Source organism: Pelobates fuscus, chromosome 4, assembly GCF_036172605.1.
Source record: "Pelobates fuscus isolate aPelFus1 chromosome 4, aPelFus1.pri, whole genome shotgun sequence".
Lineage (NCBI taxonomy): Eukaryota > Metazoa > Chordata > Amphibia > Anura > Pelobatidae > Pelobates > Pelobates fuscus.
This window is the reverse complement of record NC_086320.1, coordinates 222,740,295-222,754,736: the sequence shown is the minus strand read 5'-3', so window position 1 is coordinate 222,754,736 and position 14,442 is coordinate 222,740,295. Positions and strand designations below refer to the sequence as shown.

At 39.5% G+C, this 14,442-nt stretch overlaps 1 protein-coding gene across 3 annotated transcripts in view; it reads right to left on the bottom strand.

Annotated features, from left to right (window-relative positions):
• The window catches only part of LOC134608797 (uncharacterized), an 88,273-nt gene extending 74,703 nt beyond the window's left edge, over positions 1-13,570 (bottom strand). For 2 of the 3 annotated variants that reach the window (XM_063451902.1, XM_063451903.1), the window contains exons 1-4: positions 13,515-13,570; positions 11,936-12,013; positions 10,349-10,447; positions 5,622-5,646 (exon numbers count right to left, since the gene is read on the bottom strand). In XM_063451902.1, the coding sequence (XP_063307972.1) occupies positions 5,622-5,646; positions 10,349-10,447; positions 11,936-12,013; positions 13,515-13,562 (250 nt within the window). In that variant the 5' untranslated portion in view covers positions 13,563-13,570. Of the gene's footprint in view, positions 1-5,621; positions 5,647-10,348; positions 10,448-11,935; positions 12,014-13,514 lie in introns of those variants that run through there. The other variant, XM_063451904.1, reaches the window with a different exon arrangement.
• Between the last annotated feature and the right edge of the window lie 872 nt (positions 13,571-14,442).

Genomic DNA, 14,442 nt, shown 5'->3' with positions numbered 1-14,442 from the left:
GGTACAATGAGCATCTAAGTTCTTTTTGCACATCCTCAAAATGTTGCATTACACCTTAAAAGCAACTGAAAAATCTTCATCTGGCTTCAGCGTAGTAGTTAAACATTGTACTAAATTCTTCGACGAAATTAAGAATTACGGTATCCTCAAACAAATGTGCTCTTTTTTGCAGTAGAAGATGACTATTGTGTATTCATATGAAATACAGCATACAAAGCACACCAGTGTGTGTTGAAAATGAAACATTCATTCACAGAAAGTCTGAGTGAAAATTTCCCCACATTTAAATGCTTACTAATCCCAGCATTTGCAGATGCTTTAGGTACCGACTCAGAAAGAAATGCTGAATGAGACCTTAGTGCCTTAGAACTGCTAAGAATCATGAGGAATGCATTTAAAGGTTTCTCAAAAATTAACAGTTCAGAGAAATCCAAGAGTGGGAAAAAATGCACTCTAATGCACTCCAAATAGTGAGCGACTTAACCAGCTACTACTTGGAAGTTGGTGACATGACACTCATCAATAGACTTTAATGATTATTTGATGAACATCAATCTGCTGGCAGCCAGACTGGATCTATGGTTTACACAACCCACCAATATCATGTCTGCAAGAAGTAGTTTAGTAAATAATGCTTAAAAATAGCCTTATTCTTCAGGAACATATTCTTCGCTTTGCTTTTTTGAATGTATTTACAAAATACACATGAAACGAATAAAATATTCTTGTTTAGTTTAAATCGCGCACACCCTCAACTTTCATTATTGTCAAATTGAGGTATTAAATTCAAGATTCTCTGTAAGGCATCATGCAGAAGGTGGGCAGATGAGGGAAAATTGTAATGGGAACAGAGTGACTCGTACCTTGCTTGGGATCCAGACCATGTCCCACTTTCTCAAAGCACCACCACAGACGATCATGGATCCACAAGAAGACTTCTTCAGCGTACTTGTCTAGTGACAGTTGTTCGATACTGTCTGGAAGAAAGCTCTTCCCAATTCATACACACACCAAACAGAGCATAGTGTAGAAGTGTAGAAGTAATGAATGCTGGTTAACTGGGGTGATCACCAGGTAAGCATATTGTAGAATGTTTGCACAATTGAGACAATGACAATAGAAAGTCAGTTGGAGAATTGCAGGGCTAGTAAGGAGCCAGTTTTAACAAATATTATGAAATCTTGAACGACAGAATATGCTGGAAAGACATGAAACAAGAGAATTGCGAAGGGAGGCTGTGAGAGTCACTGTCAGGCCCAGCTGCTCAGTCTCATTACCCCGCTCTGCATCTCCCTCTCTCTTCAAGGAGGCGCCACAGCACGTCTTCCTCCTGTTCATTGAAGTCGACCTATTTGCCGCCATTCCCGACAGAATGTCTCCCCATTTATAGCACCACATAGCCGGAAGGCCATGTTCACTCCCACATGGCGAATTTGTGGAGCAACAGGAAGGACATTAGGCGCACGCACAGCGAAGCGACGCCTTCTTAAAGGAGAAGAGGTCGAGTCTGATTAAAGGAGCATGTATAGGAGGCGAACCGATTTAAACAGCTATGATCTTGGGACTCGTTGCTCAGTTATACTGTGCTCTTGTTGTGTTAACACCTTCAGTGACTGGTATATTATATTCCTGGTATTTGATCCTTGCCTGTTTCCCGTCAACGATCCTGTGCTGCCTGACCTGACCGTTGCCTTTTCTGACTATTCTACATTTTACCCTATTTGCAAACCTGATTTTGTGCTTACGGCCCTTTACTATATTGTGGGTTTCATCTACTATACTGTATCCCAACAGTCGAAGACAGGAGTGGTGAACTAAGACATAAACAAAGTGATTTAACTTCTAAACCGAAGAGAATTGAGCTATGAGACTGGAGAAGCACCATCTATACACTAAAAATGTTGTTAGTGGTCGCTTTGAGTATCAAAAGTTACAGGAGAGTTTAATGGTGCAATTTCAAGCGAAGTGACCAGTGACTTAAGATTATTCTTAGTATAATATTACTCATAGCTGTGTCAAGAATGATGTCAAAGAACATACAGCTAAATCCTTAAACACGTGCATAACCACACTAGATTCAATGGGAGTTGCTTATGCACAACAGGTGAGGCTAGCACCCATGCATGTGGATAAACAGATCTAATGCTCATGCATGAGCAGTTCCAGTTTCACATACTTCATGGTTTCATTGAATAGGCAGGTATTGTGTGAGATGTATCAGACAACAATCCTTATTGACTAAGGAGGAGTTGGATTTAAGCCTAGAGAAATTCTGCAAAGGAATAAATGAGAGGAAGATGTATTCTTTAATGATTTAATAAGGGCTAAGCCATCCCCAGATCTTATTTTCCACAAACAGTATGGGTCCTATATCAATGAATGTTAATATATCTGTTATAGACAACAAACAAATACTACTCTTAGTTATTGAAGAAAAAAAAATAATCATTCATGACGAATATAAAATAAATATTTTATGAAGGAGTAAACACTTAAAGAAATAATAAAAATAAATAAAAAAAATAGAGAGACAGTGGATATAAGAATCAATGCATAAGTACTTAAAGTAACAGGAAGAGACTGGGGTATTTTTGGTTGAATCAAACACTGCATACCCATGGAGAAAATTAATGAAGGGTGGAATGAACCTATTTCTAAAGAAAATTTTAAAAAATTTAATTCGGGAAAAGTGGTGCCTGTCCACACAGAAGAGTGGAGATAAAACTGAGCTGCAGTCATCCATATGTAAAAAGTGGATATAAAAAGGTATTACATCGAGGTATTACATCGAGGTATTACAGTTACAAAAGTAACAAAAACTACATGCTAAGACTATTCCACTGAAAAGATGGGCAGCTGCTAGAGGCAAAATGTCGGAATCCAATTATTAAAAAGAAAATAGTTAGGAAAAATGCAAAAGGAGGAAGGGAGGGATTGAGGGAAAATGGATTGAATATGTAAATCTGAACCTAAACAAACTAGATGATTTTTGCAGTAAGTATGCATTCACAACAGATATAGAATAAAAACTGATTTCAAGAAAAAACAAAAACACAATACATGCCCAAACAACTACACAATAAACAGATAAACTTAGAACTCAATGGATACAACTTACCTTGACAATTATGTTCTTGATACATTAGCAGACTTATTAATTTCAGCCCTTAATGAAATATTAACATAAAAGGTTTTGATTTGCTATTCCTTTATATTAAATTAATGTATATTTTCAGTTTCCATATTTCTCTACATATACAGTTCTTGGTTTTAGCTATTGTTATACAATATTAATTTGTATTCAAAATAGAGAGTCTGTAAAACATGTGCTTACAAACTCTTTATTTTGAATACAAATTAATATTGTTTAAAAATAGCTAGGGTGCAGCCTGACTGCTGAGCAGACCAGACGTGCTTTGTGAGAGCTCCTGCGTCAGGTACCACATGCTCATACTGACCCCATTCAGCACTCACCCTGGTAAGCCGACTTCGGTGCATCTCGGAATACCCTATTTGAGTTTGTTTAGCGCCAGAGTACCCGGACAGAGGCTTGCGTCCCACTCAAGTTTGAGTTGAGGAGAGGCGGCTGCTCTCCCAATTCTCTGACCTTCGCAGTGAAATTTGTGCAGAGCTGTCTCCCCCCTCCCCGACTGGCAGGGGTTATTCCGGTCCCCACAGGTGAGCCTCACTCACTTCTACTGACTGAGCATCTGCACCAGCACAAATCTTTGGCATTGTAGATCCCCACAAGCTGGTGGACACACTGCCAACTCGTGGGCAAAAGCCTATAATGATCTCACAAGGCGCAACTGAGCATATACTGCAGCGTCTGACCGAGATCTTTCATACCTTCTGTGCCAAATTATCAGCCTGTCTTGAGGCAGCACCGACTCCATTTGAAGTGGGAGAGAGAAAAGGAGAGGAGGGAGGTGAGCAGGCCCCCCACGTGCTCAAACTCCATTTCAGTGTTTTAGTCTTCCTACCAGGGCCTACCTTGGCAGGGATAATATCAAGAGCTTTTGCCTTCTACCGAAAGGGAAGAACTTGGACTCAGTACCGAGACCCCGAGTTTGTGGATTTAGGATGCAGCCCTGGGTGTTGTCGGGCTTGCATCCTGCCTCATAAAACCGCTCAATTACCATCACCTGCCCCCAAGCCAAGGCATTGGTTGACTTACGACTTAACACCACAGGCTCCTTGCTATTCAGAAATCCGACTATTACTTATCACTGAACAATTCTAGCCCCTCATATCTCTTCACAGATCCATACGTATGCCCCTTCTCGGTCTCACCGGTCTGCCCGTGACTTTATCATGTCCGGTGCTCACACCCGTACAGCCAACTCACGTTTGAAGTACTTCCTGCAGGCGGCTTCCTTCCTATGGATTAGCCTGCCTACCGCCATCAGACTCTCCCCTAGCCTTCAATCGTTTAAGAAGTGCCTTAAAACTAATCTCTTGGGAAAGCTTATGGCCTCCCCAAAGTAACTTCTACCTCACATACCTGTCTCTTGCTCTCTCCTAAAGGGCAGCACTTTACTCTCTCCACCTTTGATTGTCATTTCCTGTCCTAATGTATTTTATACCCCACCTCGTATAGACTGTAAGCACATTTGAGCAGGGTCCTCTTCAACCTATCGTTCCTGTAAGTTTTCTTGCAATTGTCCTATTTATAGTTAGATCCCCCCTATTGTAAAGCGCTATGAAATATGTTGGCCTACTGCAGTGTATTTAAATCATCCAGCTTAATACTCACACTGATCTGAATTATATTTTATTTCACTATTATCTTTTTGTGCCAACACTTTTGTTTTTTGTTCTGTTGCAATGTGATAACATCGGCTGATAAGCTGCACCTATAATATGCCAGCTAATCTACCATCACCTAGACTAGATTACCCCAGACATAAACATTGCTTTCTCACTAACCAACCTGCAGAATGCCATTGATATCCTTTATATCTGTGTACTTGCTCTATAATGCTCACACGGATTATAACTTGTTGTGCAAACGTTATATATTTTATATTTTGCAACTCGATATAGTGAGGACCCAATGGCACCATACTCTTGTACATCTAGCCTATTATGAAACAACTAAACTATGCCATTTAACCTACTACTGCCTAGATCAGATTGTTACCCCAGGCATATGTTTAGCTTTCCTTCTGTAACACCTATATTACGCCAGTTTTTCTTTCATATATAAAAACACACAATGCATGTTGCTGATTGTTTGATGATATGTGGCCCTACGTGGCATTTCTCTGTGATTATATTTTCATTTTGATATGTATTGTACACTTCGCATGCAGTGTGAACCAAAATAAAGAATAACTTTTTTTTTTTTTTTAAATGGCTAAAACCCAGAACTGTATATGTAAAGAAATATGGAAACTTAAATTATAAATTCATTTAGTCATTTAGTATAACAGAATAGCAAATCAAAGCCATTTAAATTGTTTTTTTTTCCAGTTTGCAGAACAGAAGCTTCTCAAAAACAGCAATGCATCTTGTAACCTAAGTTGTGTAGGTGGCCATTAAAAACAGCACTCTAAAACTTAGCAGGTGCACAGATATGAAGAATGACTTTAAAAGATATACAAATAGTTCACTCTTACCTGACCTGAACTGTGGAGGGTCATTCTTTAAATATGAAGATGCAAGTCAATCCCAAAACAAAAGAGAAGAATTTGTTAATTTTATGGAAATGACAACCAATAACATTATTTGTGGTATTATAGCATAAAGGCCAGACTTTTCAGACCAGACTGAAATTGAAGCCTTTACACTGTTTATTGAAGTAAAAGGTTTGCAAATGTTCAAAGAAAAAAAGTGTTGAAAATAGAAATCTTCTAGTTACATAAACAAACAATAAATTGTCTAAGCCTGTTATTACAAATGCTTATTTTATCACTTATTTTGAGTGTTTATTATCAAGTTGGTATGTATAGCATAGTCAGTTTGCCAACCTGACAAGAAATGACATCCGCTTATCCCCACCTGCAAGTATACTGTAGGATTATTTTAGGATTCCACTGAGTGTCAAGTAGCAAATGTCATAATGGTGGAGGGTCAGGCACATGTCCGAAAGCAGAGTACTTTTTAAAGTGGGATAAAGAGGGAGGATAGGAAGAAACACATTCCATTTTTCATCATAATGACGATCATTTTCAAGTAAGAGTCTAACAAATATATAGAAATGCATGAGGCTACAAAGATTGTGTAGCACAAAAAATGTTGTTCCTAACACAAGCACACACATTAAAGGAAAGCTCTAAGTGAAGAATAGGCAACTTTAAGCCTTGAGGGACATTGCTTGGGGCGCCTTTTTTTTTTTTTTCTTCTATCTTCCACAGCGAGGAAATGAAGCTCAATCATGACGAGAGAGGCAAAAATATACTCACAGGTCTCCTTAAAGTGGACCTGTTGGCATTATTTAAAACCTCAAATTGCCGGCCATCGATCTTCATATTAATCACGTTCCTGATATTAAGTCAATTATTTTGGCCACAGATTTGCATTACGACTGCTGCAGACACATGCATTTGAGAAGTTAATGAGCGATGGTGGGTTTGAGAGAAAGCCAAGGTAGTTCCAATATTTATTTGCTTAAAATAGAACTGATTTAAACAGTTGTAATATACACTGACATTGTGTATAAAAACATAAACCTAAGAGGTATTCTTACATGTTACCACACTACATTGAATATTTTTTTTTTAAACAAGATCAGATGATTACAATTTATGTCTCTCCGATGTGTGAGTAAATTCTATTACCGTAGAAAGAAACTATAAGCAAAGGTGCTTATAATTTCATGGGAAACCCATGAAGATATCAATGCAATAACTTCTAGGCTGGTGACTTCAACATACTTCAGTATGCAGAAAAAGAGAATGAAATGATCATCTGTTTTGTCTTCATTATCGCATCATGGAACCCAAAGGATATGCTCACTACCAGTGTTGCAACGTCTGAATCCAGCTAACAGTTTCTGAGTTTCAGATGTGAGGTGTAAAGATCTGGTGAGGAACACTGCATTTTTAAGATCACTTTAAGATTATGTTGAATGGAAGCTTGTTTACATGTTAAACATTACATTTCAAAGTAGCATTTTCTCAATTGTTAGACACATGAACACCATCAGTGTTGGACTACCTCAGCACTTAATGACAAGTTGCATTAATTTTGAGTATGCTGCATAAATGCCACAGATGCTTTTGAACCTTGTGTTTCCCATACTTTTAATGTGCATTGTCAAATTAACTTTGAGAATTAGCAAGGCATTTCAACACGATCGTCAAGATGCATTTGGAGGCATGGTGAAATACGCTTTTGCTCGGCTAGATAGCTCCGTAAAAGAGCCAATCTGTAGAACTTTTGGATTTGCAAATTCACCTGGCATCAACCCCAACTTGGCCTTTTACTCTTACAAAGTCAAAGAAAACAGGACCAAAAGTGCCTATTTGTCAGCTGCAGAATTTAATGAGAGTGATTCCATTTGCAAGAGAAAAAAAGCGTTATAAAATGAATAGTTAAGCAGGATCTTCTGGGCCACAACAAAATGCACATAATCTTCAGTTGTCCACATACAAGGCTTCAAATCCAACATATCTTCCATGATCAGCTTTCAACAGATCGCAATATTGAACTTCCACTTAACATGAGATTTGTATGATTTTTTTTCCCCTGTACATATCGAGAAGGAATTCTGCTGTATTTCAGTAGGTAACTCCCCTGGATATATTCATTTCAATAACACTAGAACAGTACTCTGGAATTATTAGCCATAGAGTAAATGGAAAATTGATATTTTTGATTTTTCTAAACCCTGCAAGAGCAGTGCTATAAGACGCAGACGAGATAGGATATTATGCAAGTTAAACAGTTCTACGTGAGAGCTAGCAGCATGGAACGCTGAAAACAATCTTCAGTTTTACGCACGAAACCGGTGGAATCAGCTACTATCAAAACGAATGGAGAGGTACACCTCTTATAAAAACAAAATTTATTGCTAGATATACTCTGGCAGCACAGAGCGCAGTGACAGAGGGGTGGCGGTATCAAGCAATTCCCACGTAGCTATTGTTCCTTCGTAAGCAAAAAGAGAACCGGTTTAATGGCTAGAGTCTGCGAATCCACTGAATCTTTTCAAAACATTTGGTCGTCCTTGTTGGAATGTTGGTACTCTGTATGAGAGGGTGAATGGGCTTGCTTTGCTTGGAGGGACGAATATGGGTTGAGCTGTGAGGTATGGAGAGTTCTTCCAATCAGCTTTTTTTTCTCTTCTCATTAATTTTTTTTGAAAATATCCAGTTAGTAAAAAATGAAGCTCAATTGCATTGCTGGTAATTTGAAGCTTTGTGTCTGACCTGTATATGACACTAACCAAAAAGCATAAAACAAAAAACTGAACAGAAACATTTCATCTGCAATTTGCAGTCACAATGTTTTATAACTATGTTAGCGCGCTTCATTGGAAGATCCACAGTGTTCTTCAAGCAACAAACCAAATAAAATGTTCCCCTGATTAGATCATTTCTTGAACAGCTGGAATGTTCTGCCAAATATTTCACATCTGCAAATGTTGAGAAAAAAAAAAAGAGACAGAGAGAGAAGGAAAAAACACCCACAACATATAACAATATGCAATGCAGACATAAAATTAAACTTCCAATGGAGGAAAAAAATATTTCTGGTCATTTGTAGTTTATTTAAATGGAATTTAATAGGTATATCTAAAAGATTAACAAAGCTCAAAAAATGTTTAGTGGTGGGTGGAGCCTGGCAGCCAAGCTGAGCAGGCGTACTTCAGACGAGCTCTGGGTTAGACCTGAGGCCTACTCAGAGGGCACGGGGTAGGCAGCATATCCCTCTTCCGCCTGCAGCCTACTTTACTGGAGGTCTCCCCGGAACACCCTGTTCCCCTCTCCCTCCCCCCGCCCTGTCTGCCCCCACAGTCGGGGCAGCTAGACCGTCTATTCGCCGACTTCTGGGCCAAGATCTCCAGCTACTGGGGCACTCCAGAAGAAGTCCCACAGACATCAGTCCCTAGGGACTCAACAGCCAGCAGCACTGGTACGCGCCCTGAGAGTGACCTGGATAGCAGGGAGAGGGAGGTGGAAGACCAGACGAAAACGTCGAACACAGTGGTGAGTCGCCCACAGCCTCAACAGAGACTCACCCTGTGGCTACCCCCTCAGCACCCCCTCTCTCCTGCATACATCCCCCATCTAGGAGATGGCACCATGCCGGAGGGCCCCGCACCCCTGGCACGACCCACCTCGGAACAGCTCCCTTTCAGGTCCACAGATTCATATGGGACTCCCCCACACTCACCACCCCAACTCACCAGAAGAACCAGCGACAGAACTGGGCCGACTCAAAGCCCCACGATCAGGGACACTCAGTCTCCTAACTGCTCAAAATGGCGGCTCCAGCACGGATCCAGGGACATCAGAGGAAGGCCCACCAAATGGGATTGCAAGCCTACGTAGACTCAGGTCTCCGTGTTGCCCGCCTGCCATTAACAGGCATCGGCTAAGCGTCCCCCATGCAGGCCCTCTTATACAATGCTCACTTGTGGTGCTCACCGGGACTGATGTGCTGCACCATTGTAGGCAAAAGCATTAATAGCCTGGAGTCTCCATCTAACTGATTTGCTGCAGACGTGCAACCAAACGGTTATTCTGTTTTTTTTCATATTATTTATGAATATATAATTCAGTTTTAAGTCAACCCAGCACATCAGACATACTTTGTTAGCATGTCTTACTCATTTTATTTTCATCTCATTTTTATTTTCACCTCTATCAATATGCCTAGGATTTTGTACAGCCTAGTTTCTCTCGCTTAATAGTTAACCTAGACATGTTCTGCCTAGTCTGTAATTAACACTAAATAAAAAAAATGTTCAGTATACTCGAATGCCTTGTAACTAATATGCATTGTCCAATTAACTGTCTTGCCAGTGCTGTTGGGGCATTGAAAGATTGTCTGTTAAACATATGCACACAAAAATAATAATAAAAAAAAAGTTTAGTGATAAAATCCCAGCAAGCATCATAACATAATGAATAAAAAAAATGGCTGCTAGCATAGAGATTGTCCCTTTATTAAAATATGTGCTTCATGAAAAGCGGCAGAGGACCTTTCCAGTTTTCTATCATCATGTGTGGTATAGGTAGGATCTGCTTATGTTTTTTTGCACTTTTTTTCCTTTTAGATGGAGGAAAGGTGGTAATTTTTTGGACACAGTTTTAAAATAACTAGCTATTTTTACAAATCTATAAACATTTAAGAAAGGTAATACATTAAATAAAGTAGAACAACAAAATCACAATACCTGCACTTTCTCAACCACTTCCTCTGTGGTCGGTTTATGTCCAGTCTCTTGGAAGTGAGCCTGGAGTCTACTACATGTATCACAGGTAAACAAGCAAACCTGAGCAGAAAAACAATATATTTATGAATAATTTCCATGGCAAATGTATCATACACATTGAATAGACATTCATTTAACATGAAAAAAATCCATCTTACATTATTTCTGGTCATAACAGATTAATTTGCTTGAGGCAATATTACACACAGAAGAAATGAAAGGTTTCCAACATTTCAAATTTTTTGAATCAAGGCATCACCAATATTTGATTTATGGAACTTCAGAAAATACATGTCATGATAGAATGCCAAATACTGACCACCATTATGTATTAAATATGTCAAACTTCACCAAAGTAAAAAGCTGTAGAATGGATTATTTTTTACAATTTGAAACATAAGTAGACAAAAGTCAAGGGTATGACTGAATCAGCAGAGAAAAATATACACAGGAGCTGAACCAGGAGCCCAAAATAGTATGGAGAGCTGGTGGATTAGTTCCAAAAAGTGTCCAGTGTCGGTCTCCCAGAGAAAAGGGACTAACTCTCAGTAATATATGTAAAAGAAAAGCATCGGACTTGAGGAAAAGTCCTAGATGGGAGAGCAACAAAATTAATGGAAAGGAGGCCCTACCTTTATTGGTTCTAAGCATTACGAAATAAAGGTAAAATTAAAATCAGTTTATAGGGAGAAACAAAATGCTATTTGGGATGTCTAATCGCTCCTGGGTCCCACAGCATAAACACATTGGTGTAAAAAAAAAAAAAAATCCGCCGGAGTATCGGAACCACTTTTTTTTTAGAACATCCTTGTCGTATATATACAAAAAACAGGTATAACAGGAGGCACAAAAATAGGGAAGAGGGTGGAGGGGCTATAGCCCAGTAACCAAAACACAAAAAGTCTGTCCCTATAGTACCTCGGCACAGTGGACTAACCACTAGTGCCTACCTGAACTAGTGCCTCTTCCCCGTCAGTTTAAGGGTTAAAAAAAAAAAAAACTCCATTAAGTACTCATCTCCGTCTACGCCACCACCAACATCAATGCCGAGAGGTGACCTAACGCACATTGAGTGTCGAGTGCCGTGCGCACATTAGGCCTTCCCCATAGGAAAGTACTGAATCAATGCTTTCACAAGGGGGATTTGAAGACGTTGAATGAAAGTTTGAGGATGTCCAGCATTTTTTTTTACAGACTTAAACTCCGTGAAACAGCAGGTAGCACCTCTAGTGGCTTGCTAGTAGACAGCCACTAGAAGCAGTCTGGACTCTGCAAGGTGAACATTACAGTTTCTCTAAAACTATAATTTTTTCACTTGCCAAGTTAATAATATAGGAACAGTGCACTCAGACCACTGCAATGACATGAAGTGGTCTGGATGCCTCCAATTTTCCTTTAAGTTGTTATCGGGGAGAACATGCGACTTAAAACAAATATGACTTCACTAAATCTCTAATAAATATTGATGCAGATTCAGATACAGATGCACAAGCTCTTAACCATTTAACAAAAAATCTGGAAAAGGAATTTAGATGGAGAAAAACTTACAGGACATGTAAAATGCTGTTTCTCAATTTGCCAATTGCTTGCTGGCAGAAAACCTGGATTCAAAGCATTTTGTCTTATCTGAAAAATCAAAGTGCACAGAGGCATAATTAAAGATATAACCACAACATTCAACACTGTTCATGTTGTACATATATGAGAATAGACATACTTGTTTATTTTCTTTTAAATAAATATTCCTTAGTTCAAAAGCCAATGATAGATAAGATGGCATGTCTTTCCCACAATTAGCAGTGAAGTACACTGTATGATATTTACATTGTAAGCTGTTCTGTTATGGAACATTTAAAATGTGTTCTTCAGTTTCTATTTGGAAATGTAAAATGCCAATGCAGAAAAAGATGAGGCACCACAATTCACTCATACTAGGGATCGACCGATTATCGGTTTTACCGATATAATCGGCCGATATTCGGTATTTTCGGCAATATCGGTATCGGCCAATATAGCTACCAATATTGCCGATAATACCTCCTAGGACCGCCAGGCTCATTACAAGCCCGGCGGTCCTGGGGGGGGGCGGCAGCAAGCATTGACTTACCCTCCCAGCAGCTCCTGCAGCTCCATGTCTAAATCTCGCGAGACCCGCGGCTGCAGAGCGTTGCCACGGGTTACCATGGCAACGCTCCGCGCGGCACTAAGGGCCGCGAGATTTACACTGGGAGCTGGAGGAGCTGCTGGGAGGGTAAGTCAGCGCTTGCTGCCAGCCGCCCCACAGTACTTAACAAGCCACCGGACAACCAGGGAATACTATATCCCCCCCTCCCTGGTAAGAAGCAGGGGGGGGGGGGGGGGGGGGGACACTAAAAGAAACAAAAACAACACAATTTAAATATTAAAAAAAATAATAAACATAAAAAAATCCCCCCCTCCATTTTACACAAATTACATCACTACACAAACACACACACACTGCATTACATACATACACACTACACAAACACACACTGCATTACATACATACACACTACACAAACACACACACACTGCATTACATACATACACACTACACAAACACACACACACACTGCATTACATACATACACACTACACAAACACACACATTTACCGTTAGAAAGAGTTTATTTTTTCAAAATGGTAAATGTACAGAATATCGGCAAGTTATCGGCTATCGGCCTGAAAGTTCACAGCTTATCGGTATCGGTATCGGCTCTAAAAAATCAATATCGGTCGATCCCTAACTCATACCATCTCAAAACAACTGGTCCATTATTTGAGTGTTAAGTGCAACATAATTTTCAGGTTGTAGAGGGTGGAGATGCAATTACATTTACAAAGTCAACGAAGAATTGAACCGATGTCTATTGACGCAGACTGAGGACACAGATAAGAATGAATATAGTTCATATCACCAGTGTAAGCCTTCAGTGGGGTAATAATAAGCTACAAAACATTGACACCCTTATGTATACTTTTCCTTATATAAAACAAATTGTATTCAACAATATTCAAATAATGCATTAAATAATTGCTTAATACTTTACATGTTGATAAAATAGATTAATAACAAATATGAAAAAAGCTTTAATAATTTTCAGACCAGTTGCTCAGGAATTCCGTGTAAAGCGAAGTTGGGTGGCAGATTCATGATGAAGTACTGCAAAGATAAAAATAAACAAAATAAAGTTACAAAAGTAATTTTAGCAGAAGGATATTTCACAGCATTTCTAGCAATAATACAACCACCTGACCAGGTGTTGGCACCCAAAAGTTGATCCACATGCTATAATCAGTAGTCTTATTACTAGTTAGAGCAGACACTTTTTACATGGAAAGCGCCACTGTGAACCCAAAGTTATTAAAAGAGCTTAGTGGTGTACTAGCAAAACCATTAACAGATTTATTTAACCAATCATTGTTAACAGGAGTAGTCCCAGAAGATTGGAAGTTAGTGAATGTTGTGCCCATTCGCAAAAACTGTAATAGGGAGGAGTCGGGCAACTATAGGCCAGTAAGCCTTACTTCAGTAGTGGGGAAAGTAATGGAAACCATGTTAAAGGATAGGATTGTTGAATTTCTAAAATCACATGGATTTCAAGATCAGAGACCACATGGGTTTACTTCAGGGAGAACATGTCAAACTAATATTACCGTATATACTCGAGTATAAGCCGACCCGAATATAAGCCGAGGCCCCTAATTTTACCCAAAAAAACTGGGAAAACTTATTGACTCAAGTATAAGACTAGGGTGGGAAATGCAGCAGCTACTGGTAAATTTCTAAATAAAATTAGATCCTAAAAAAAATATATTAATTGAATATGTGCAGCGTGTGTACGTGTGTGTGCGTGCAGCGTGTGTACGTGCGTGCAGCGTGTGTGCGTGCGTGCAGCGTGTGTGCGTGCAGCGTGTGCGTGTGTGTATGAGTGCAGCGTGTGCGTGTGTGTATGAGTGCAGCGTGTGTGTGTGTATGAGTGCAGCGTGTGCGTGTGTATGAGTGCAGCGTGTGCGTGTGTGTGTATGAGTGC